The sequence below is a fragment of the Diaporthe batatas genome (genome assembly GCF_019321695.1).
Source record: "Diaporthe batatas strain CRI 302-4 chromosome Unknown Contig00016, whole genome shotgun sequence".
Taxonomy (NCBI): domain Eukaryota; kingdom Fungi; phylum Ascomycota; class Sordariomycetes; order Diaporthales; family Diaporthaceae; genus Diaporthe; species Diaporthe batatas.
In genome coordinates this window covers 781,426-802,980 of record NW_025408563.1, presented here as the reverse complement: position 1 = coordinate 802,980, position 21,555 = coordinate 781,426, and the positions used below count along the sequence as shown (strand labels likewise).

At 53.2% G+C, this 21,555-nt stretch overlaps 5 protein-coding genes across 5 annotated transcripts; 3 read left to right on the top strand and 2 right to left on the bottom strand.

The window, feature by feature from the left end:
• Positions 1–1,823: 1,823 nt before the first annotated feature.
• Positions 1,824–4,623, top strand: KVR01_011738 (uncharacterized protein; the record flags this gene model as incomplete). The annotated part of the gene is made up of 3 exons (XM_044782011.1): positions 1,824–2,811; positions 2,875–4,528; positions 4,585–4,623. Exons 1-3 carry the CDS (start codon positions 1,898–1,900, stop codon positions 4,621–4,623), a joined length of 2,607 nt encoding a protein of 868 aa, XP_044639447.1. The 5' UTR covers positions 1,824–1,897.
• Positions 4,624–4,828: 205 nt separating this feature from the next.
• On the top strand, positions 4,829–6,023 carry KVR01_011564 (uncharacterized protein). The gene is made up of 3 exons (XM_044784137.1): positions 4,829–4,982; positions 5,048–5,192; positions 5,365–6,023. The coding sequence occupies exons 1-3, from the start codon at positions 4,953–4,955 to the stop codon at positions 5,994–5,996; spliced, it is 807 nt and encodes a 268-aa protein (XP_044639273.1). The 5' UTR covers positions 4,829–4,952; the 3' UTR covers positions 5,997–6,023.
• Positions 6,024–7,961: 1,938 nt separating this feature from the next.
• KVR01_011773 (uncharacterized protein) lies at positions 7,962–8,201 on the bottom strand (the record flags this gene model as incomplete). The annotated part of the gene is made up of 1 exon (XM_044783195.1): positions 7,962–8,201. One exon carries the CDS (start codon positions 8,199–8,201, stop codon positions 7,962–7,964), a length of 240 nt encoding a protein of 79 aa, XP_044639482.1.
• Positions 8,202–11,647: 3,446 nt separating this feature from the next.
• On the top strand, positions 11,648–15,143 carry KVR01_011528 (uncharacterized protein). The gene is made up of 2 exons (XM_044793941.1): positions 11,648–13,010; positions 13,077–15,143. The coding sequence occupies exons 1-2, from the start codon at positions 12,783–12,785 to the stop codon at positions 14,064–14,066; spliced, it is 1,218 nt and encodes a 405-aa protein (XP_044639237.1). The 5' UTR covers positions 11,648–12,782; the 3' UTR covers positions 14,067–15,143.
• A 546-nt stretch (positions 15,144–15,689) lies between these two features.
• Positions 15,690–21,108, bottom strand: KVR01_011746 (glucose-induced degradation complex subunit VID30). The gene is made up of 7 exons (XM_044788361.1): positions 19,810–21,108; positions 19,374–19,597; positions 19,145–19,269; positions 18,530–18,622; positions 18,325–18,478; positions 17,766–18,257; positions 15,690–17,673 (listed from the first exon to the last, which is right to left on the bottom strand). Exons 1-7 carry the CDS (start codon positions 20,721–20,723, stop codon positions 17,519–17,521), a joined length of 2,157 nt encoding a protein of 718 aa, XP_044639455.1. The 5' UTR covers positions 20,724–21,108; the 3' UTR covers positions 15,690–17,518.
• Between the last annotated feature and the right edge of the window lie 447 nt (positions 21,109–21,555).

Below are 21,555 nucleotides of genomic sequence, written 5' to 3'. Positions count from 1 at the left end.
AGAAGTTATTTTAATAATTAATTTTAAAGTTATAAGTCTAAGTTTTTATATTTTAAAAGTTTTAAATAAGTATAGAGATAAATTTAAAAGTTACTTAAAAGTATTTTAAAATAAGTTATATATTTATAAATAATTAATAAATTATAATATTATAAAATATATTTAAAAGATTTAATTAAATTAAACTTATATTAAGTTTTTATTTTATTTAAATAATTTAATAAACTTTAATAGGTTTTAAGTAAGGAATTTAATAGTATAAATTTATAAATAATTAGAATAATTAATAGAATAAATTAATTATTATAGTTTTTATTTAAATAATTTAATTTATTAATAGTAATTAAATAAATTATTTTAATTATATTTAAAATAAAATAAATTTTATAATTAATAAAAGAAATTAAATTATTTATAGAAAGTTATAAATTAAAAATTATAATTATTTAAAGAATAATTAAAAATATTAAAATTAAAATTTTATATTATAAAATCTATAGATTATAAATTATTTATATTTTTTAATTTTACTATTAAATTAAAAATAAATAATTAAAATCTTAAAAGAATAAAATATAATATATTTTTAAAAATTAGTTTAACTAAGTTTATTATATAGGACTTTTATAATAACTTTATAATCTATTATATTTATAATATTATTTATTATTAGAAGATATCTTTCTACACTAGTATATTAGGCTATACCTAATTTATTTAGGCTAGTACTATTAGCCTAATAAAGGTTAAAGCTATTATAAATTATAAGCTACCTAATCTTAATACTATTAAATACTATATATAAGGTTACTATATAACTCAGGTATAAGTTAGCTAAAATAGGTAAAGATAAAGCTACTATCCTCTTAAAAGATATATATAGATTCTAGCTCTACTCTATAAATAAATACCTATTTAATAAACCTAAAAAAACTATTAGCTTTACTATATTATAAATAAAACTACTTAAAAGTAGTCACTTAGCCCACTAAACTAAGAGACAACTAAATAAAATAATTATACTCTATTACTACTTTAAGTTTATAATTCTAATAGCTCTACTATAAATAGAAAAAAATAGCTATTAATAACTAAATTTATAACTATATAAAGGTAGACCTTTACTTTAAAAAGAAGTTATTAATATCTAAAATAATTAATATATTTCTAAAAAAGTTAAAAGATTATAAACCTAATTTAAAGTATATTAAAATTTATAAAAATCTTAAACTTAAAATTAAAAAATATAAAACTTTAACTCCTTTAAAGATATTAAAACTAAAAACTTAAAAAAAAGCTTAAATAAAGTTAAATAAGGTTATAATAATATAATATAGTTAAATAAAAACTAATTATAAAATTATAATTATAGATCTTTTAGCTTTATACTTAGAAAGGATTATAAAATATATAAAAATTATTTAAATTAAAAAATTAAATATAAATAATAAATTTATTAAAAATATATATAAATTTTAATTACTTTAAGAATTACTTTATTTATAAATTATATATAATTTTAAACTTATAAGGCTCTTAATATAGTGTAGCTAAATAGCTAATTATAAAACTAGTAGCCTAGACTGTATTATAGGTATTAGAACGTGTAAGTTAGCTGAAAGCACGGTAGGAATGCTGCATAGGGGGGATTTGTGCAACCCTCTCCCTTCTAAAAATAACAGTCTGATAGCCTTAGGCGTGTTGACACGTTGTTGGCAAATCTTCCAAGGTTAGTAAGCACACCGCCGACAGTATTAGGCTGAGCTGCGGGCGAATATCATCCCAGACCTGCAGCCAGCTGATGCATATTCCCCTCACCAGATGTTGCGCCTCTTCAACCCCAGAATTGTATCATCTGCCGTTTTCTCGAGTAAAGCAGATATCCATATCCTCTACAATGGCAGCGCAGACCGCGGAGCAACAGAAAGTCAGCGATGATGGCCATTTTCAAGCCAATGATGGCTCGAAATGGCCCTCTTATTCTCCAGATGGAGCATCCGTCAAGGAACATGGCGGCATGCAGGCGGCTCGGGATAAGGACCATTCTGTACTGAATGATGGCGCCTCCTCAGAAGAGAACGACCCAGCAGAGTCATCCGTTTCAGCAGAAAAATCAGTTGACAGTGAAGACTCGGACGCCAAGTTAGTCAGAAAACAAGGATATAGCTGTGATGAATTGTCTGAGGATGATTTAGTGGATTCTGAGAGTGGAATTAGATCACTGATACGCTCAGATCTCTCTGATTTTGAAGAAGACCTGAGAGGTCGGCCACTCCGCGAGGTTTGGAACAAGATGGCGAGGTCGGTAAAATTCCTCGCCGAGAGACCGTGGTCTGTATCTCCATCCAGGATGAGAAGTCGAGGAATGAAAAGCCTCACTGGCGATCGTGAAAGGGTGGCTTTCAGGGACCACATATCACGTCGGGAAAGGCTCAGAAGGAACTCTTATTCCTGGATCGAACGTCGCAAAATGCCTTTGAACACTGAAGGAGACGGAACCAATACTGAGTCGAACTCTGAAGACGATTCGTCCGAGTCGCTATCTGGCGTGGATGATGTGGAACCCGAGGAGCAACTCTGTGAAACTTGCCGTGGAATCAATGCGGAAGTTCTAGCTTCGGGTTACGAGCACCTTCATCTGGACGAATTGCAAAAGTCAGCAAAATTTTGTCGACTATGTCGGTGGTTGGAGAGGGGCATTTATGTGTGGTCGATGATCCCGTCAGCATCCTTCAGCGGCCTATTCAGCATAGTTCTGAGCTGTGAGTCTCTGGTCGTCAGATATCCCCAGACTAGTTGGTCGGAGAGACAGTAAGTTACATGAAGCGAGGTGGTATGAAAATCTGGCGTTTGGCTGACCATCAACGGTTGCAGTGACTTCCCATACTTCACCAACGAGGATGACCCCGCCGTCCAGTATGGGGTTCGCTCAAGATCCCGGCTGACGACTACGAAATCGGAGAAGTCATTTGAAACCGCAAGGACCTGGCTTCGCGAATGTCTGGAATGCAAGGGGCCTCATACTATGGTGAAAGAAAGGCCTGACACCGACAATGTGTCCAGATCATCTGAGCCCTCCAGGACCCCGTATGAAAGCTCGAGTTCTGGTGGCTCATTACAAGACGAGATCTCCCCACATGGAGGCATTGAGCAAATCGCCGCCGAGCGACCATCTAGGCTGATTGATCTACATCCTGAAAGCACTGGACCAGGAGTCCTCAAATTGGTTCTGTCGCTGAGTGGCTCACATGAGTACATGACACTAAGCTACTGCTGGGGCGAGCACAGGAACCCATCGTGGATCACCACAAAGGAGAACGTCCGGAGACGTTTGGAGTCCTTTTCTACCTCGGAGCTTCCTGCAACCTTGTCTGACGCTGTCAACATAGCAGATCGACTGGGCGCGCGTTATCTGTGGATTGATGCTATTTGCATCGTGCAAGACGACGTCGACGAATGGGAGCTTGAAGGAGGACGCATGGCTGGCATCTACCGCGGTGCAGTACTCTGCATAGCTGCATCATCGAGCGTCTCGTCGGTTGATGGCATCTACAACACACGATCTACTTCGCACTTTGAGAGATCCAGGGACAAGATCATACGCATCGACGGTACTGTGACCACGCGTGGAACGGACCGGAGCAGTGAGCGGGTCAAGAGCACCCTATACTTTCAAGATAGGGATATGCAGGAGCTTTTCAAGGCCGATCGGATTATAAATTCGTACATCAATCGTGGGCCGCTGTCTGAGCGGGCGTGGGCTCTGCAAGAGCGCCTCCTATCATCGCGAGTCTTGTACTACACTCGCGACCAGTTGGTGTGGCAGTGTGACCACTGTCAATCACTCGAGGACCGAATATTACACAACCGAGCATATTCACCCGATTTCCATTACAAAGAGCTGCGTGCCTTGTCGTCGAAGAAGTTTGATGGTGACCAGGTCGGATGGCTTTGGTACCGTGCGATCGTGTCTGGTTACTCCGACCGAAAGCTCACATATGGGTCTGACAAGCTCATCGCCATCAGTGCATTGGCGCGCGCTGTGTGCCTCGACCACCCTGATGTGTACCTCGCTGGTCTGTGGCGGGAGTCGCTCATCGACGGTTTAATGTGGTGCCGTGTTGGGCCTGGCTGTAAATCGGGCGAGTATCGGGCCCCCTCGTGGTCATGGGCATCACAAGATTCAAAAGTGATGTTCTCGTACTCAAACGAGCGGGGCGATTGTGATTGTGTGGTCACTGCGTTCGATGTTCAGACCGATGAGAGCAACACAATGGGCAAGGTGTCAGGAGGCTTTATAAAGCTCCGGGCACGAGCTATGGGGGGGATCGTTATGAGGACCGTTGAAGACAAGGACGAGTATCAATATCGACTCGTCTTGTGGGATGATAAGAGCCTGATCTCTTGCGTCGCTTACATGGATGATGACGATGACATCAAGGTCAAGACCGTGGTCTGCATTTATATAAGCGGGATAAGTGGGCTACTACTGCGACCTGTTGCTTCCGAAGAAGGTGCTTATGAGAGGGTAGGACTTGCTGAATGGTATCATTCGGAATACTGTTTCCCTGACTCTATCTTAAGCTGGCCTTGGAGAACAATAACTATGAGATAAGGATTTAGATAGGAATGAGACTGTGAAGGCCAAGCATTTCGATGAACTCACCCTGGCGGCCCCGGTTCTGTTGCTGGCTTTTGTTTTTATAAGCGACCTCGGCCGAGGATATGACAAGGTGCTGTGCATGCCGTACCCCTGAAGGTTCGACAGGGATGGCGGACCACAAAAGATGCCTCGGCTCAAACGAGTAACGACAACCGCGCATGGTGAGGGACCGCCAACTGAGGACAACACACTTCAAGTTGTTCCCCCCTCCACTGACCTGAATTCCTTGATACGAGAGCCACTGCTGTCCAGACCAACCAAACTTAATTTCCCCGGCCTAAATATCACCATGGATGTAAACAGCTTATTCGACGTCAAGGTAAGCAATACCCCACCTCGGCATGGCTTGAACGTCCCGTGCTAACATACAACCCACCACCACAGGGCAAGGTCGTCCTGGTGACGGGAGGAGCCAAGGGCATCGGGCGGATGATATCAGAGGGCTTCGTGACCAACGGGGCAAAGGTGTACATCTCGTCGCGGGACGGCAAGGCGTGCGAGCAGGCCGCCCAGGAGCTCACGGCGCTGGGTATGTGCATTCTCATTATCATCATCATCACCACCACCACTGGTCACACTCATATCGCGTCATCAATATCATCACCTCACCTCATCTCACTCATTATCTATGCCACCCACTCACCTCCCTCATCCCCTATACCACTCACTCACCCACCCGCCCACTCACTAACAACCCACAGGCAAACCAAAAGGCGGCACAGCCCACGCCCTCCCAGCAGACCTCCAATCCCTAGAAGCGACCAAATCCCTCGCGGCACAGCTAACAGCCCTCGAGCCATCAGGCCTCGACATCCTAATCAACAACTCAGGCGCCGCATGGGGCGAGCCGCTAGAGACCCACCCGGACGCGGCATGGACGAAGCTGCTGACCCTCAACCTCCAGCGCGTCTTCACCCTCACCCAGCTCCTCCTGCCCCTCCTCCAGAAGAAGGGCTCCCTGCCGGCCTCCTCCCCCTCGAGGGTCGTCAACATCGGCTCCATCGACGCCCTCCGCGTCCCGACCATGGAGAACTACGCCTACTCCGCCTCGAAAGCAGGGCTGCACCACCTCACCCGCACCCTGGCCGCGGCCCTCGGGCCCCGCGGCGTCACGGTCAACACCCTCGCGTGCGGGCCCTTCCCGTCCAAGATGATGCGCGCCGTGCTGGATGACGCGGGCGACGCCATCGCCGAGGCGAACCCGCTGGGGCGTATCGGGACGCCGCCCGACGCCGCTGGGGCGTGTCTTTTCTTGTGTGGGAGGGCTGGGGCGTTTGTGAATGGGGCTACCCTTGCGCTTGATGGTGGGGTGAGTTTGTTGGCCAGGCTGTGAGGGCGGGATGTGTTGGGGAGAGGTGGGGGGGGAGAGGGGAGGGACTGGGGGCTTGCGTGTTGATGGTCTGTCGATGGGCTGGCTGGCTGGAGGCGGGATGTTGGGACCCGGCAAGGCTGATGAATTCTGGCCTCGGGCACCTGATGTCTGGCCATACATACATATATGGATCACCCCAGGCCGATGGGGGAGATCGCGTCCCCACGCGGAACTGGCATTCTACGCGGGCACGAGACGAGACATATGTTCATTTACACTTGAATTGCGTCTTGGCGTGTGTATACATACATACGCATCCAGCATCAAGACACAAAACCCAACCCCCGGAAGAAGAGGTTTGGAGTCGTAGATGATGATCTGCCTCGACTGGGAGGGTGGACACACAGGACCAGGGAGAGACAGGTAGGTAGGCAGGCAGGCAGACAGACAGGCAGACAAGACCGGATCCAGACACTGCGCTGCCCCTTCATCTCACCCCCAAGGTCCGCCACGCCTCCCTCCCATCCTTCCGTGCCAGACAAGCAGGCCCAGAGCCCACGCCGTCCACCCCTAAAACACCGCAGGACCTCATCAACCCCCACTCCTCTCCCTCTCCCTCTCCCTCTCTCTCTCACTCTCACACTCACACACACTCACACACTCACACATACACACATACACACACACATACACACATACACACATACACACATACACACATACACACATACACACATACACACATACACACATACACACATACACACACCTCTATCACCACACCATCTCATCTCGTCTAATCACAACAAGGACGGGTTGATCGGTCGGTCGGTCGCACGCAGCAGAGGGTACAACAAGTGTCTTGTCTTGTCTTCGCTGCAGAGACGCTGTAGTAGTGTAGTGTAAAACAAAACAAAAAGTCAAACGCACTGAGGAGGGATATCGATGCAGTTGCAGTAGCCTCGCCTCTTTCCCGCAGGTAAAAACGACCCAAGGGGCCTTGTCTTCACAGCCAAAACCAAAAGCAAACATCCCAACCACATCACAAAACTCCCATGCGCCTGCCCCGATGTTGTTCAGATCGTAAATGCTGGTGGAAAAACGCCCCCGATTGTGCCCGCGTGTTTACTGTGGTTTGTTTGTTATCCTCCGCCTGTTTGCGTCTTCGAGGCCCGCACCGGGTCTCGTTGTGCCTGTCCTGTTTCCTTTGCCACACACACACACACAGACACTCATCTAAACCCGAGAGATCGCAATCATCCTTTTCCCAACGGCGAGGACGGGCCATGCGCTGGCTGCTGCGTTCCGTGCACGGACTTTTTGTGGTCTTCGGTCCTCCAGGATATGACAGAAAGGGCGCCGGGCGAGCAGATGGAATATGCCGTCGCGGTCCACGATTAAGACCGCTCCGCCGAGCAAATTTGGCCGACCGACCCCTTTCGACATGTCCGGTAGGTAGGTACGATTGGTTGGTCTTTCGCGAGAGTGCGGTGCGGGTGCGGCGAACGCCCAATGCTCGCCGCTCTGCGTCAAATAATAAAGATGGTCTGCGCTCGCTCCACCGCCCCTATCCCTGGTTCATGTCGAGCAGGCCACACGGTGGTGGAGCCCGCCCCCGAGAGAGACCCTGAGTGCAGATGCGAGGGAATTTCGCGACCCCCCTGTTTGGCCGACCGGATTCGGGTGGCCTGACGAAAGGACCCCTCCCTTCCAAGAATGTTTGTTGGTGGAAGAAGCCCCGCGGCCCTAAATCAAGTACCAGGAGAGAGAAGGGAACGAGGAGAAGGGAGAAACAGGACTCTTCTCCAATGATGCAGCCAAGCCATGCAAAATGCCATGCCGTCCGGCAAAATTCCCCCAAACTTCCGGTCGCATGAAACTTGTTCCCTTGTATGAGGGGTCGAATAGGTCAAGAAAGTGGTCAGAGAGGGAAAGAACCGAGTCGTGTATGTCTTCGGGACCCGGCGAGATAGTCTCCGCGGTCCCTTAGGACAACCCGATGTTCTCAAAGTCCCTGACCATGACAGCGACCTGGGCACGTTTCGCAGCCTCGGCGACGAGGGTGAAGTCCTTGAGGAAGGCGTCGGTGGAGGGGGCGGCCTGCTTTGACTGCTGGCGCGGGGCGACGGCCGGGACCGAGTTGCCGTAGCCCTTTGTCGCGGCCTGGGGCCAGTGCGAGGCGGCAGTCTGGGTGCGTTGTGTGGGCGAGGAGAGTGGGGCGTCCATGTTGGCTGTGGTGGTTATTATTTGGGTGGTAGTTTGGAGAGAGGGCGTCTGTCTGTCTGTATGGTTGGCTGGTTGCGGTTCTCGAGAGAAGGCGTGCAATAGGCGGAGAGAGATAAAAGGCTGTCGTGGTCGATGTGCGTTTGCGGGAGGTGGTGATGATGATGATCCCAAGATCAAAATGGATCGAGGGAATTTTGTGGGTTGACCTTATCGCTCGGAGGCCAACTAAGTTGGTCGTGTGACCGGTCTTGTGGTAGTGTAGATTTTGTTACAGGCGATGGGATGGTGGTGTAGCGGTAGGCAGCAGCAGGCGTTGGAGACAAGGCTGCGACTTATTCGAGTGGGCGCAAAGGAGGTGCTTGCATGCGATAAGAAGCAGTTGTATGCGGGCCACTCAGATTGCTGGCGATAACACGCAGTGGCAGTGGATGGTGACTCTGGAGGGGATCTCGTCTCGTCTTTGTATTCTGGAGTGACAGGGAGAGAAAGAAGACAAGAGACAGAGATTCAGAGTGGACCAGGCGGTTTCGAGGAATATTGGGGGGGATTGGAGAATGGAGGATGGGGGGGGGGGTGGAGGGAACAAAGCGAGGGAGCAAGAAAGAGGTAGTAGAAGTAGGTGTGTGGACGAATGGGCCGAGGCGGGCTGGCGGCTGGGGTGGTTGATATATTGGGGTTTGATTGACTGGTTGATTGACTTGGCCGACCGAGAGACAGAGAGAGACGGAGGGAGAAAGATGGGAGGAGAGACCGAGCGAGATTGGAGTAGAAGAAGAAATCAGGCTGGGGAGTGAGGTCCCCAATATTGGAATAATAACCAGCGGGCCAACCAGGTTCTGCTGTGGTCCTCTCTTGACTTGACTTGAGATTCAGCAACAGTGATGAGTGCCTCGTCTCGCCTGGCCTCGACGGTAGATGGGAGAGAGTGATACGGTATTTCGCCGAGGCAATGTGGGGGTCGGACGATTCCGAGCTGTGACGATGTCTGGCCGTGCCTGCCCTGTCCCGTCCCAAAGTGCCTGAGTGCCTTCCGATGCTGCTGTTGCAACTCGCTCCTGCTGCCCGGTCGGTAGCCTGTCCAGGATTCTTCCTGGGTAGGGTCTGGGGCTGTTGCTGGGATGTGGTCTGGGGGGTTTGATTCTGGGTCCCGATGGTGTGAGTGCGAGTGCGAGTTATCGTGGGAAAGGGCGAAGGCGCGAGAAGAGAGAGAGATAAGTGTACTCCGTACTAAAGAGATGGTGTTGTGTGGTGGAGCCTCGTCTGGTTTTTTTTTTCTTTCATTCAAGCATTATCTTCGTATCACCACCATACCATATCCTTCGTTCCTTCCTCGACTGAACTGGCTGGCTGGCCGGCTGGCTGGCCAGTGGTACTACGCATATGCTGCAGACTACGCAAGGAAGGTACCGTGTATTTCCAGCTGATGCTGACAAGCCACACTCGACACTCAGGCTGAAGGAAGAAAAGGGACTGGTTCTGCCTGACAAGAATGCAACCACCCTTCCATGACAGGCGGCCGCAAAGCCAGGCCAAGTCGCTGGTTCGTGACGCATGCGCACCGCAACCGCACATACGCAAGCTCAGCTTCAAGGTTGGTTGCCCGGTTCGGGCATTTGACTCGAGTCGAGGCATTGCGCAGTTGGGAATCTGGCGGTACTTGCATGTACGTACTGTACCGTCCAGAAGGGGTGGTGGGGTTGGGGGGGCAAGTACGTACCCCAAGATACATTGGCCGATGTACCTCCGTGCCCTGCACGGACAGGCCCTATCAGAAGGTACGGCGGATGGACGGCTCGCAAAGCCAGTTAAGCCACCCCAAGGCCAACCAGCGATTCCCCTGCAAGGGGCGAGCCGGCGCGACGACGACGTGAGCTTCTGGGGCCCCACAGTCGCAGGTACCTTCTGTTTCCCGACGGACGGCCGAGACCTGGGGGCTGACCGCGGCGCCTTGTACTGTACCGAGGTACTCGCGCTCACTGCAGCTCCAGATTCTGATTTGCCGCGCGACCCAGTCTTTTTGGCCCTGACTGATCTGATCATTCGACATGACGATATGTGCTTGGCCGATGTATACCTAACAGTAGGATGGAGTCCACATCAAGAGTGTGTGATGCACGTTACGGCGTACCATGGTAGGGGACACGTCCTCAGATATATCCCTTCTCCTCTGACAGTAGAGCCCTCCTGCTGTATGGCAATGTGGGCTGAAACACCGGCCGGCTGAGGCTGGCCGGGGCGGGAGGGTTGGTTCGTGTGGTTGCTGGCCCATCAGCCCATCCCGATACACACCAAGGCAGGCAAGGAACGGAATACCACTCCGCACCAGACGGCGACATGTGCGTGCCTAGTAGATGCAACCATCTACCTGGGCCACCGACGCAGCGAAGCTCGACTCGGCCAAGGGCGTGAACAGCAGGGCAGACAGGACGACTACTGCCTGGCATCGAGGAACCGGGTCGAATCGACGATGGCCTCGCAGGCAACCCGAGCGTGTCCTTGCGTGTCCTTGAGTGTTTCCCGCAGCCGCGGCTAGTTCACCCGAGACGGAGAACGGAAAAAGGCCAAGGACGACGACGGCCATGCCGATCTGCCCCGGCCCTATCTGGCCGTCTGGATAAACCGCAAGCAAACCTTGTTTCACTCGGTTTTCCATTTAGATACACAGCAACAACTCTGTCCAAGTACCTAGTCCTCCTCGGGGGGCTGGTGTAGATATACTACACGTTACCTACTCCCGCACGAACTAGCGGGATGATCTCGAGCTGTTCCATATCGACCAAGACCCCTTGGGGGGAAGCCTGCGGGGGTGATCAACCGAGACACATGGCGTCTGTTTCTCCAAGGGCCAAGTCCGAGGCGGCCCCTTTGCCTCACCGGGCTTTCTCGAGCGTCTTTGGCGACATTGCGAGCTGCAGGCGCACATTGCACATTGCACATTGCACATTGCACATTGCATACGGTACGGACGGGAGAGTAGCACCGGGGGATTCTCTGTGGACGCCAATCGACCCTGGCTGCGAGGTTCACGAAAGCATTGGAGTAGGACAGACACAAAGGCAGGGAGTAAAAAAATACAGCCGCGCCTATAGAAGAAAAGATCCACCGGGACGTGTCACTCGCCATCGGAAAGTGACAGTTGATAGCACACAGCTAGCTACAGCAATTACGACGACAACAGAACAAGAACAGTGATTCCGAGATGAGAGACGACAGACCGGGGGGGCACACGGTGGCAGGGCCGCCCCAACCAGGATCCCGGGTCCTCTCCGGGGATATTCGGGAGCGTGGGCTCATGCACTCATGCCAATGCCGTCCCACCGCCCATCCAGAGTTCCATTATCGTGAGATTTGGTCCAGGGTCCTCCAGCAATTTTTTTCTTCTTCTCTCTCTCTCACAGTACACTAATAAATCTCATCAGGCCAGGGTTTAATTGGGCCCCAGTAGGGCCGGGCTGGACCCTGGGCTACTAAGAGGGAGAACCTGCATGTCCTAATCCTTTTCTCTCTTTCTCTGCATGGCAACCGACCGCATGGGTGAGAGACAATGCGGAAGAATGTTCTGCACCTGCGAGTGCATGAATAAGTCGGTGTGGTTTTTCCCCGCCGTCTACTCGATATTACATACACACTACTTTAGCCTTGCCTGCATCCATCTCGACTGACTGACTGACTGACTGACTGCCTTGGAAGCAGAGAATGATAGACATTACCCCGTACCGATGATCATGTCTATCTCTTGTCAGACATAGTAAGCATCTACACGGTACGTGTGCACGCATGTTATTAGCCAGCCAGCCCAGCCGGCCATTCGCCTGACTTGGCAGATGGCATCATCCAAGCCAGGCCCAACTCAACCTGGCCGACGATCTCGACATGCACGAGTCGCCGCCGCCGGGCTCGCAGGCGACACGTGCGGTGGGCGGCGTGGGAGCTTGTGCCCAAGGCAGGGGCCATGGCGGGCAGGGATCACGTCTGGTTGTGCCGCTGCAATACTGTGTACTGTAGTGTAAAGCTGGCAGGCAGGCAAGGCAGGCACGGCAGCGTCAGGGTCTGGGAGGAGGGTGGTGTGGGGGGAGGGGGCCTGCAGCTGATTGGCGCCGATCTGAGATGGCCTTGGAAGTTGGAACCTTTGGAACCTTCGATATCGACGTTTGGAATTTTCAACCCAGATCAGCCTTGCCAACCTGCCAACCCAACCCAGTCTGCCAGTCCTGACAGCCCAGCCCAGCCCAGCCCCTCCACCCGACCGGACCCCTCCTCCTGTTATCTTCGGAGGACCCAGAATCATAATCGCCATCTGGCTGCCGCGCGCTGCGTCACTCGTGCAAGGGCAAGGGCAAGGGCGACGACAAGGATCCACCCACGTCGATCCGACCTGACTGACTGACTGACCCCGATCGACCGACCCCTCGACATCTTTTCCGGCCCTTGACCCGGGGCGGAACAGCTTTGTCCGTCGCGCAGCCCGCCCCGACATCTGCAACCAACAAAGCAAGGGCTCGGTTCGGCTGAGACCAGCTCAGGCTTTGAGCCCACTCACAGCCAATTCCGACCTTCGATGCCAATGCCGCCGCTGCTGTCATGACAGACTCGACACCCCCCACCTCCTCTGGCAGGAGCTGGGTCCCCGCCGTGCCGGGCCCCCTCCAGCGCCTGTTCGACGCGGTGCCCCTCGTCACCTACGGCCCCAACGAGCTGCCCCTCGGCTCGCCAGGCGCCTCCGACCTGCCCACCCTCCACGTCTTCACCACCGAGCACGATGCTGCGCGCGGCGCCCCGAGCTTCAACCCCTCTTGTCTCAAGTGGCAGGTGTGTCTTGTTCCTCCAGCCCCCATGACAACCCCTGGCTGACCATACGGGTGACCCAATCCACAGACCTTCCTCCGAATAGCAGGCGTCAAGTTCCATCTCCGCCCCTCGACAAACCACGCCTCCCCAACCGGCGCCCTCCCCTTCCTCCTCCCGCCATTAACCACCATAACCCCGACGACGACGACAGACAAATACGCCCGCCTCGACGGCAGATCAACCCGCCCCATCCCCTCCTCCCGCCTAGAGGCCTACGCAGCCCAGCACGGCGCCCTGCCCCCCGCAACAGTGACAGACCAGGCCCCCACCCCACAGCTCCAGTCCCAGGCCCGCCGCCGCCAGGCCTACCAGTCCCTGCTGGACGGCGCCCTCCGCACCGCCTGGCTCTACTCCCTGTACCTGTCCCCGCCCAACGAGCCCCTGCTCCGCCGCTGGTACGTCGACCCGGCCTCGCGGTCCCAGCTGGTCCGCGACGCCCTGCTGCGCCGCGTGCGCGCCGTCGCGCGGGAGGAGGTGGCCAAGTCTGCCGAGGGGACCGCCAGCGTCGATGGTGGCAAAGGGGGAGGGCGCTGGAGCATCTCGGGCAACGTGGGCGACCTGCTCTCCTGGGCCCTGGCGGGGTCGTCCCCGGCCGTCGACCCGGCGCGCATCTACGCCGACGCGCGGCGCGCCCTGGGCGCCCTCGAGACGCTGCTGTATGCCGGCGCCGAGGGGGAGGCCGACAACAAGGAGCCCGGCGGTGGTGGTAGCAGCAGCAGCGGGTGGTTCTTCGGCGCGCCACACCCGACGCTGTTCGACACCGCTGTGTTCAGCTACATCTACCTGATCCTGAACGGCGCGCGGGCGTCGTCTGGAGGCGGGCGGGGAAAAGAACAAGGAGCAGGAGGGGAGGGACAGCAGCAGCGCGACGACGGCGGGGAGGCGTGGGGCGACGACACGCTCCGCCGCATCGTGCTGGAGTGCCCGCGGCTCGTCGCCCACACGCGGAGGATCGTCGATTCGTACTGGGGGGACCTGGATGATGGCGGGTGGGTGTCGCTGGACCGTCACCACTAGCTGGGAACGAGACGGCGGGGGGCCAGGTGCTGTGGACGGTCCCACAAATAGTGCCAATGCCTACCAACTTCAGGAGGGGTCTATGGGGCCAGTACTACTTGGGGCATAAGGGGTTTGCTGCTGCTGCGTGGCCCACCCCTCTCTCTCTCCGAGCGCATGAACCAGGCAGGCGGTTGCGGTTGCGGCTCCTGCCGGCCGCCACGATACGCATGTTCTCACAACGCACCGAGTCAACCTGGCCCCACGGGGACTGCAGTGAATTCGCAACGAGGCTGCGTTCAATGGCCAGTCTAAGGACGTGGACACGGGCGTGGTACATGTTCCTACCAGCCAGGCCACCCACCATGTTGTTTGGTCATGCAGGTGCGCAACCTCTCTCACAGCACCACTCACCCTGCCACGGTTTTGAAGCACGTGCAGACAACACATGTGCGGAAATAGGAAAGACAGGACCATGTATGTAGTCAGATACCCAAAATTAGAAGAACAAAAAAAGATCGATACACGAAGAGGTCATAAATACCAGGTAGTATATACCGAGGAGATATGCCCGTCGATAGGGATGAGCGTGTCTGTCTGTCTGTCTGGCCCATCTCACTCACCACCACTCACTCATCCACTTTCTCAAGCTCGGTTTGGAAGGGGGAACAAAAAGACATTCACAAACTGACCCGCGGAGCAATTCGTGCGCACGGTGCCTGCCTACCTAGGTATTTAAGTACCCGCCTACGGGCTCAGAGACAGAAGACCGCCGGCCAGCCGACCAGACACATTTGAAAGGCCTTGGCTGCCCAGGTAGGGAGATGTGACTGTCCTCCGTCCTGGTGATGTGACTGTCCACCCGTCCTGGTGCGGGCATCACGGCCAACCCAGTCAGTCAGGTGGTAAGATATAGTCTTACTCAACCATAGGGCAGAATGGGTGGATCCCTTGGATAATTCAAGACGGACGTCTCGGGCTAAAGGAATGGGGAGTTAACGTGCGCATGGTATGTTGGGATGGACACAAGACGGATGCTGCTACATGTAGAGTCGAAGTCCTTATATTACATGAATATGTAATAAACTATTTTTCATGTTTGTTTCGACTTTGATTGTCTTGTTTATTTGTCTTCCTTGCCCACCCACACCGTCCATCCTTCACTCCAATGGATCTCACGGTGACCATGTACGACCATTAAATACGCCATCACACAATCAATTAATTGTACATGTTTCCATATTAGTCGCTCACTATATTAGATACCATCGCATCCCATCTCATCTGACCCCATCCAATCCCCTCTAAACCTCGATGATCTCACGAGTCTGTCACACCCTATACAGACAGACGGATACTCCTTCCACCGAGTCCAACCCAGCTTACTCACCTATCCCACATCCACCGACCTCGCCACGAAACCCAAGCCAGACCAAACCAATCGCCATCCATCCTCCCCCCCCCCTCCCTCCACATTCAGATGGACATAGGTAGAGTGATAAGACGAGTAAAGTATAAAAGTATGTAAATACATATGTACTGTAAGACAGAGCCACAGCAATAACCAACGCCCCACCCCACAAGACATATCAACAAGAAGAACAAAGACAACTACCTAGGTAGGTAGGTACCAACGGAAAAGAAAAATCTAGTACAAGACACCCGTCCCGTCCCGTCCCGTCCCGCCCAACACAGGACGAACCCCACATAAACTCAAATCAAGCAGAGTCCAACAACCAAGTCCCCGAGGGTCAGCCAGGTCGAATCATCCAAGCCCAGCCAACCCACATCGTGATGTACACAAGCAGGAATAAACAGAGAGGAGAGGAGAGGAGAGGAGAGGAGACAGAACAACAGGCAGTAAGTAGAGAGCAGGATTTTCTTCTTTCTTTCTCTTTCTCTTTCTCTTTCTTCCTTCTTCTTCTTCATCTTCTTCATCATCTTCTTCTTCCAGCAGACAGACAGACAGACAGACAGACAGACAGACAGAAAAGAGAACGAGCCAAGGACATAAAATAAAAAAAACGCCGCCCAACCCCCTTCCCCCGCTCGCTATACCTACCAAATAACCGGCCGAAAGAACCATACCAGCCAGACCCATCGATCGCCGGAAACAGGAGAGGAAAAGAGACCAACAAGGCCACAAATATGAGTTGGGCCAAAAACAAAACACCGTCCGTGCCATTCATCCATCAATCAATGTTGCGAACAAACCCCCCCCTCTTCAAGTTGGTTGTCACTCACTCAGTCACTCACTCACACACTCGCTCACTCACACACACCCACTCAATCAACTCTCTCATCCTCATTTCTCTACCAAACCCCAAGAAACCCCATCCACCCTAGCTAACAACCGATCAATCAACCGAACACCGTGGACCCCATCATCCATTCCACACAACCGACCGGCCGGGTCTCTCCCACCCCTCCACGCCAGCCTTCTTCCCCCCTCAACCAAACTAAACTCAGCCCGCTGGTCCCGCAACCCACAGGCCGGGGGGAAAAGAAACAATCCACCTCAATTAACTCCCCAACTACCCACCGTATCCCCGCTGGCGTAATATCTACCCGATGATCATGCCTGGTGTGTGTGTGTGTGTGTAGAGTGAATTATAAAACACCAAACACGAAGGGAGAAATAAAAAAAACAATATGTATTTAACTGTTGTTACCGCAGCCTCAAGCCGCAGTGTGCCGCTGGTTGAATTGGTCGGGTTTGTCAGGCGCTCGTTCGCTCGTTCGCTGGGTGGGTGCGTGGGTGCCCACAGCCCTCTCTCTCTCTCTCTTTCCTACCAATACCGTGACATGCCCATGACTCCATACACGGCCCATGTGGTGAGCCGCACCGCACCAAAAGTCACACACGGGGGGGAAGAAAAACAAAACCAGAAGCCGAACCGAACCCAGGCCGACAGAGCTCGAGTGGCCGAGGTCAAGGCGCGCGGCCATCGCCCACCCAGCGCAGCGCAACCGAGCTGGTGGTACCGATAGACCAGGCAGACACACCCGACCCCGATAGGATTCTACCAACAAAAACTCCGTGTTAAGCCCCATGCATTGCCTTGCCTTGCCTTGCCTTGCCCATGCTGAAAACAAAAGAAACAAGACAACGCCCAACTCAAGCCGAAGAACCCCAGGTAAGTGGCTGGCCAGCGAATAAGATCCGCTGCTCGCTGTGTGGCTGGCTGCACGCCCCACGATTCCGTCAGCCCGTCCGTCTATCAATCCTCCGAGATCTCATTCAACCACCCCGGAACATCCACACCGGGTACGAAGCAGGGCGCGGCAGGGTTGAGCGACGCCGACGACGTGGCATGGCCACCGGGAGAACCGCTGCCGCGTTGTTGTGCAGCATCATCAGGCTTGTTCTCCCGCCGGACTCGTTTCGGGATCGGCTTCATTAGGGCACATGACGCCCGGGCGGCCAGCTGCTATGAGGCGCCGCCCGGGCCGGCTCCATCATCATCGTTCCCCTAGAACCCCTGCCGGGGCGTGTCGATCTCGTCGATGATGTTCTGCAGGGTGACGAACGCGCCCGGCCCGCCCGTCTCGGCCAGGTCGTCCAGGAGGACAGAGGTTTGTGCGTACATGTTTTCTAATGCCGCGCGGGATGACTTGCCCAGGGATTCTGGAGGAGTTGTGTTGTCAGTTCAATCCCCCCATCTGTATCTTTCAAGACATGGGCGTGACTGGAATAGTGGCAAGGAGGTCAAGACTCACGCAGTATGGCAGAGTTGAGCTCCTCGGCGACGGCGACCCGCCCCTTGCGGTCCAGCAGGTGTGCCACCTTGGGCTCCTTGAGCGGATTCTCATACGCCATGAGGCTGAAGATCTCGTTTAGTGCTTGGTGCACCTCCGTCCGGTCGTCATCCCTGTACTCGTGTTGCAGCGTCTGCCCGTACCGTAGCGCATCCTCTGTCAGGTCCTGCTGGTCGTGCGCGCCGTCCATGTCCTCCATTTCCTCGTCGAGCTCCATGTCCTCGACGGCCGGAGGCTGCCTATGCCCGTTTTTGCCGGAGATGTGGGCGGTGCCTTTGGGGCCGCCCGCGCCCACAAGGTTCGTCTCGGCCTCTCGTCGGATCATCTCGATGAACTTGCGGCATCGCAGGCGGAAGTGGACGTGCTCATTCACCTCGAGGACTTGCGGGTAAGATGCCTTTGTTCGGTCAAGCGCCTTGTCGATGTCGCCCTCCAAGATGGCTCGACGGATACCTAGTACCAGTAAGAAAACAGACCGCTGCTGGGCAGGCTGGGTGTGGTCGGGCGCATTGAAACTCACTTTGTCGGTTATTTGCATCTTCATCGTCTTTTATATCAATGCCGGGTATCTCCTCGTTCGGATCTAAACAGAGAGCTTGCTTTTCGGATTGTATCTCTTGGGCGAAGGCTCGTGCCGTGTCCACGTAGCCGTCATGTTGTAAAAATTGCAGAACCTGTGGTCATGTCAGCTGCAGTCTCTCGCTGCCCGTACCTTCGAGACATACTAATTGCTGGATGAGCTCCGTCTCGCTGAGTGGTGGGGCGAGTTTTGTGGTGTCTGCTTGCTCGATCTCCTTTTCAAGCTGCCTGATCTCTTTCTGTAAAACTAGTCAGTATTTGCCCACTTCCACATGATGAGCAAAAGAAGAACCCAGCCACGATTCGCCCAGTACGGATCAGCCACGCGGCTCATTATTGTACGCAAGGGCGTGGCCGACGACATCCCCGAACCCTGGCCTGAATCTGTCGTATCTGAGCTCCAAGGAGAGGCGCGCCGGGATGGGACCCAATCTGGCCGGTAACGAACAGGCTCTGACTGCGTATAACGCCGTGGTTGAATCAACAAGGGGTTATTGAACAAGCTGTCGACGATGTTGGGGTGGATCCGTGGATTCCCATCAACAGGGGCCGCACCACGACGCCATGGTGCCAGATCGTTCTGCCAGATCGGGTTGTGGCTTTCCAGTAACCAGGCAAGCCAAGGGTTGAGCTCCGCTCCACTCATGGTGTGACAGGTGCCGGGCAAGAAAAGAATGTAGGCCAACGATGAGACTTGGTATGCAAAGCGAACGAGCGGGGATATAAGAAAATCAAAACGATTGGGGCTTAGCTGAACATGCCTTCATAACTGAATCAATGTCGAACAAGAATGGTGTCTGGCCGAAGTTGACACGAATATGCTCTCCGGTCTTTTTGAGCCCAACAGAGGGGTACAGCTTCCCCTTGACTTCTCGGAAGGCGATGCCTGCGGTTGGGAGTCAATAGAGTCAGCAGATGCGGGTAGGTAGGACCGTGGCAGATCAACTCGCGGCTTCCCCTCCCCTCTCCCCCCTTTCTCATCAAACTCACCAAGGTAATGGCCATTTTTTGTGAAGAAGGCGGTCCCTGTCCTGAAGTTGACACCGCACCCGATGACGTCGCCGTATCCGAAGGTAGGGCCGTACTGCTTGCCAGCGTTCTGCGCCTGGAAACAGTGGCCGTCGTCGCCGTGGTAGCCCCAGGACTCGGGTTCCCATCCTGGTGCTCGATTTAAAGATGCTGATTTACTTGAGAAGCCGACGCCGATGAGAGTGCTGCAAGATGGGAAGCCCAGTCAGAATCCGTTCTTGTCTTCCCAAACGCTGAATATCCGCGCCCAGGGGGCTCTGACTCCTGTTGCTGCCCCCGTGCAATGAACGATGGTATGCCAAGTGTATGCATATGTGTGTATGTGTATGTGTGTGTGTGTGTGTGTGTGTGTGTCTGTATGTAAGGTATGCAGTGGTAGTTCGAGATGTAGACCTACTCGTTATGTTTCCTACCCAGAATGGTGACCTCGTAGTAATAGAGCCCGCACCGGACGGGCATGGGCTGGTCGGCACGGATGGCGCGCGCCTCGTGGTCTCTCTCGTTGGGATCCCTAGGCCCTGTATATTTGACCTCCAGACCGTCCGACAGAACCTCAAGCCCAGCCGCCCTGTCCTCCTTGACGTTGCTCCACCGCGACGGTAGCGAGTCCACCAGGTCGTCGTCCTCGTGCGGCGGCGTCCGCTCGACCACGTCGCGTGCGATGCCCAGGTGCTGGTGCTGGTGGTGGTGCTGCTGGGATGCGGTCTTGTCGCCGGGCAGGCTGGCGCCGTTCTTCTCGTGCGAGTCCCGCCTCTGCCTCTGGGCGTGCAGCGTCCTCTGGCGGGCCTGGTGCTCCAGCCTCGCCAGGTAGTGGGAGCCCTGCAGGTACGAGGGCCTGGGTATGCTGCTTGCCCTGGGGCTGGGGCTGGCGGCGGCGGGGCTCGGGCGGCCGGTGGCCAGGATGTCGACGGAGGGGAGGCTGTCGAGGGGCGTCCTGCTCATGAACATGTCGAAGGCCCGCGAGGAGTAGGGCAGCTGCTGGGAGTGGGAGAGGGATCTCGTGGGGTACAGGCCGCCGGGGCCACCAGCTCGGTCCATGGTCGAGCCGTTCTGGGTCATGGCGGCCGTGCTGCTCTCGTGATGTGAAGGGTGGGAGGGATGGCGGCTGTCCCAATCTGGGTCGACGGGGTTTAGGATGTGGTCGAAGGAGCCTGGCCCTGCGCGGGTGCTCCCGTGTGCTGCTGGGGAAGCTCGTGGGCTCGTGGCGGCGGCTACAGATGCATGCGAGGAGCGAGGGTAGAGGGGAGCTGGTAGGAAGCTGCTTTGTCGGGTGTTCTGGGGGTTTGGGGAGTTCTGGAAGGGGCTGGTCATGTCGGCCCCAGTGTGGATCGGCGTGTGGTTGTTGTTGTTATTGTGGTAGTGGTGGAGGTGGAGGGCAGCTCGAGGGGGGGGGCAGTAGGTGGGACGAGTTGCGAGGAAGGAGATGAGGTCGAGCAGTGCGTGCAGTCGAAGGTCGGGGCGGGATGGGCTGGTGGTGGTGGTGGTGGTGGCTGGAGCTTGGTTCAAGGTCACCCGGTCGACACAAGGCACTGCGGAAAGCTTGTTGGGTTGGGCAGGTTGTCAGTCTGCTTCCTGGCAGCCAACAGCAACGGTATGGACAGCAACGAGGACAGGATGTGGCAACGTTGTCTGAAGACTGCTGTTGAATCGTCCAGGTTCCCAGATGACGATGACCTGATGGCGGGGGGGGGGTGATGTTGAGGCACCTAGAGCTACTAACTAGACCAGGTAGATTATTGCATTACGTCTAGGCCAGTGCTATCTAGACCTAGTCTATCTAGGGGCTCCCCTGGGGTAGGGGGATTGTAGACTATGGGGATTAGATACCCTATGTTTCGCTTAATAAAAGAAAGAGTAAAGTATATATATTGGTTACACTAATTATAAAAGAGGAAACTTTGTAAGAAAAGCAACATAGGTATATTTAGGAGTATACTTCTATTTATTAAAGGGACCTAAGGGTACTTAGTAATCTATATTAGGTTGGTATATTAAAGAGGGAAACCCTCTATTACCTCCTTCCCTAAGATCACTATTATATACTTAGTTCTTTTTAACTAGTTTATTAAAAACTATTAAGTTTTTTATACTTATTAAGTTTTTCTATTTATAGCCCTTTTTTAGTTAATTTAGAAAGTAGATT

Coding starts and splice junctions, on each gene's coding strand:
- KVR01_011746 (XM_044788361.1), bottom strand. CDS start 20,723: ATGACCAGCCCCTTCCAGAACTCCCCAAACCCCCAGAACACCCGACAA. Junction 18,623..19,144: donor ACATTGATTCAGTTATGAAG/GCATGTTCAGCT, acceptor CTAGTTTTACAG/AAAGAGATCAGGCAGCTTGA. Junction 17,674..17,765: donor GCTCAACTCTGCCATACTGC/GTGAGTCTTGAC, acceptor CAACTCCTCCAG/AATCCCTGGGCAAGTCATCC.
- KVR01_011528 (XM_044793941.1), top strand. CDS start 12,783: ATGACAGACTCGACACCCCCCACCTCCTCTGGCAGGAGCTGGGTCCCC. Junction 13,011..13,076: donor CCTCTTGTCTCAAGTGGCAG/GTGTGTCTTGTT, acceptor CCCAATCCACAG/ACCTTCCTCCGAATAGCAGG.
- KVR01_011564 (XM_044784137.1), top strand. CDS start 4,953: ATGGATGTAAACAGCTTATTCGACGTCAAG. Junction 4,983..5,047: donor ACAGCTTATTCGACGTCAAG/GTAAGCAATACC, acceptor CCACCACCACAG/GGCAAGGTCGTCCTGGTGAC. Junction 5,193..5,364: donor CCAGGAGCTCACGGCGCTGG/GTATGTGCATTC, acceptor AACAACCCACAG/GCAAACCAAAAGGCGGCACA.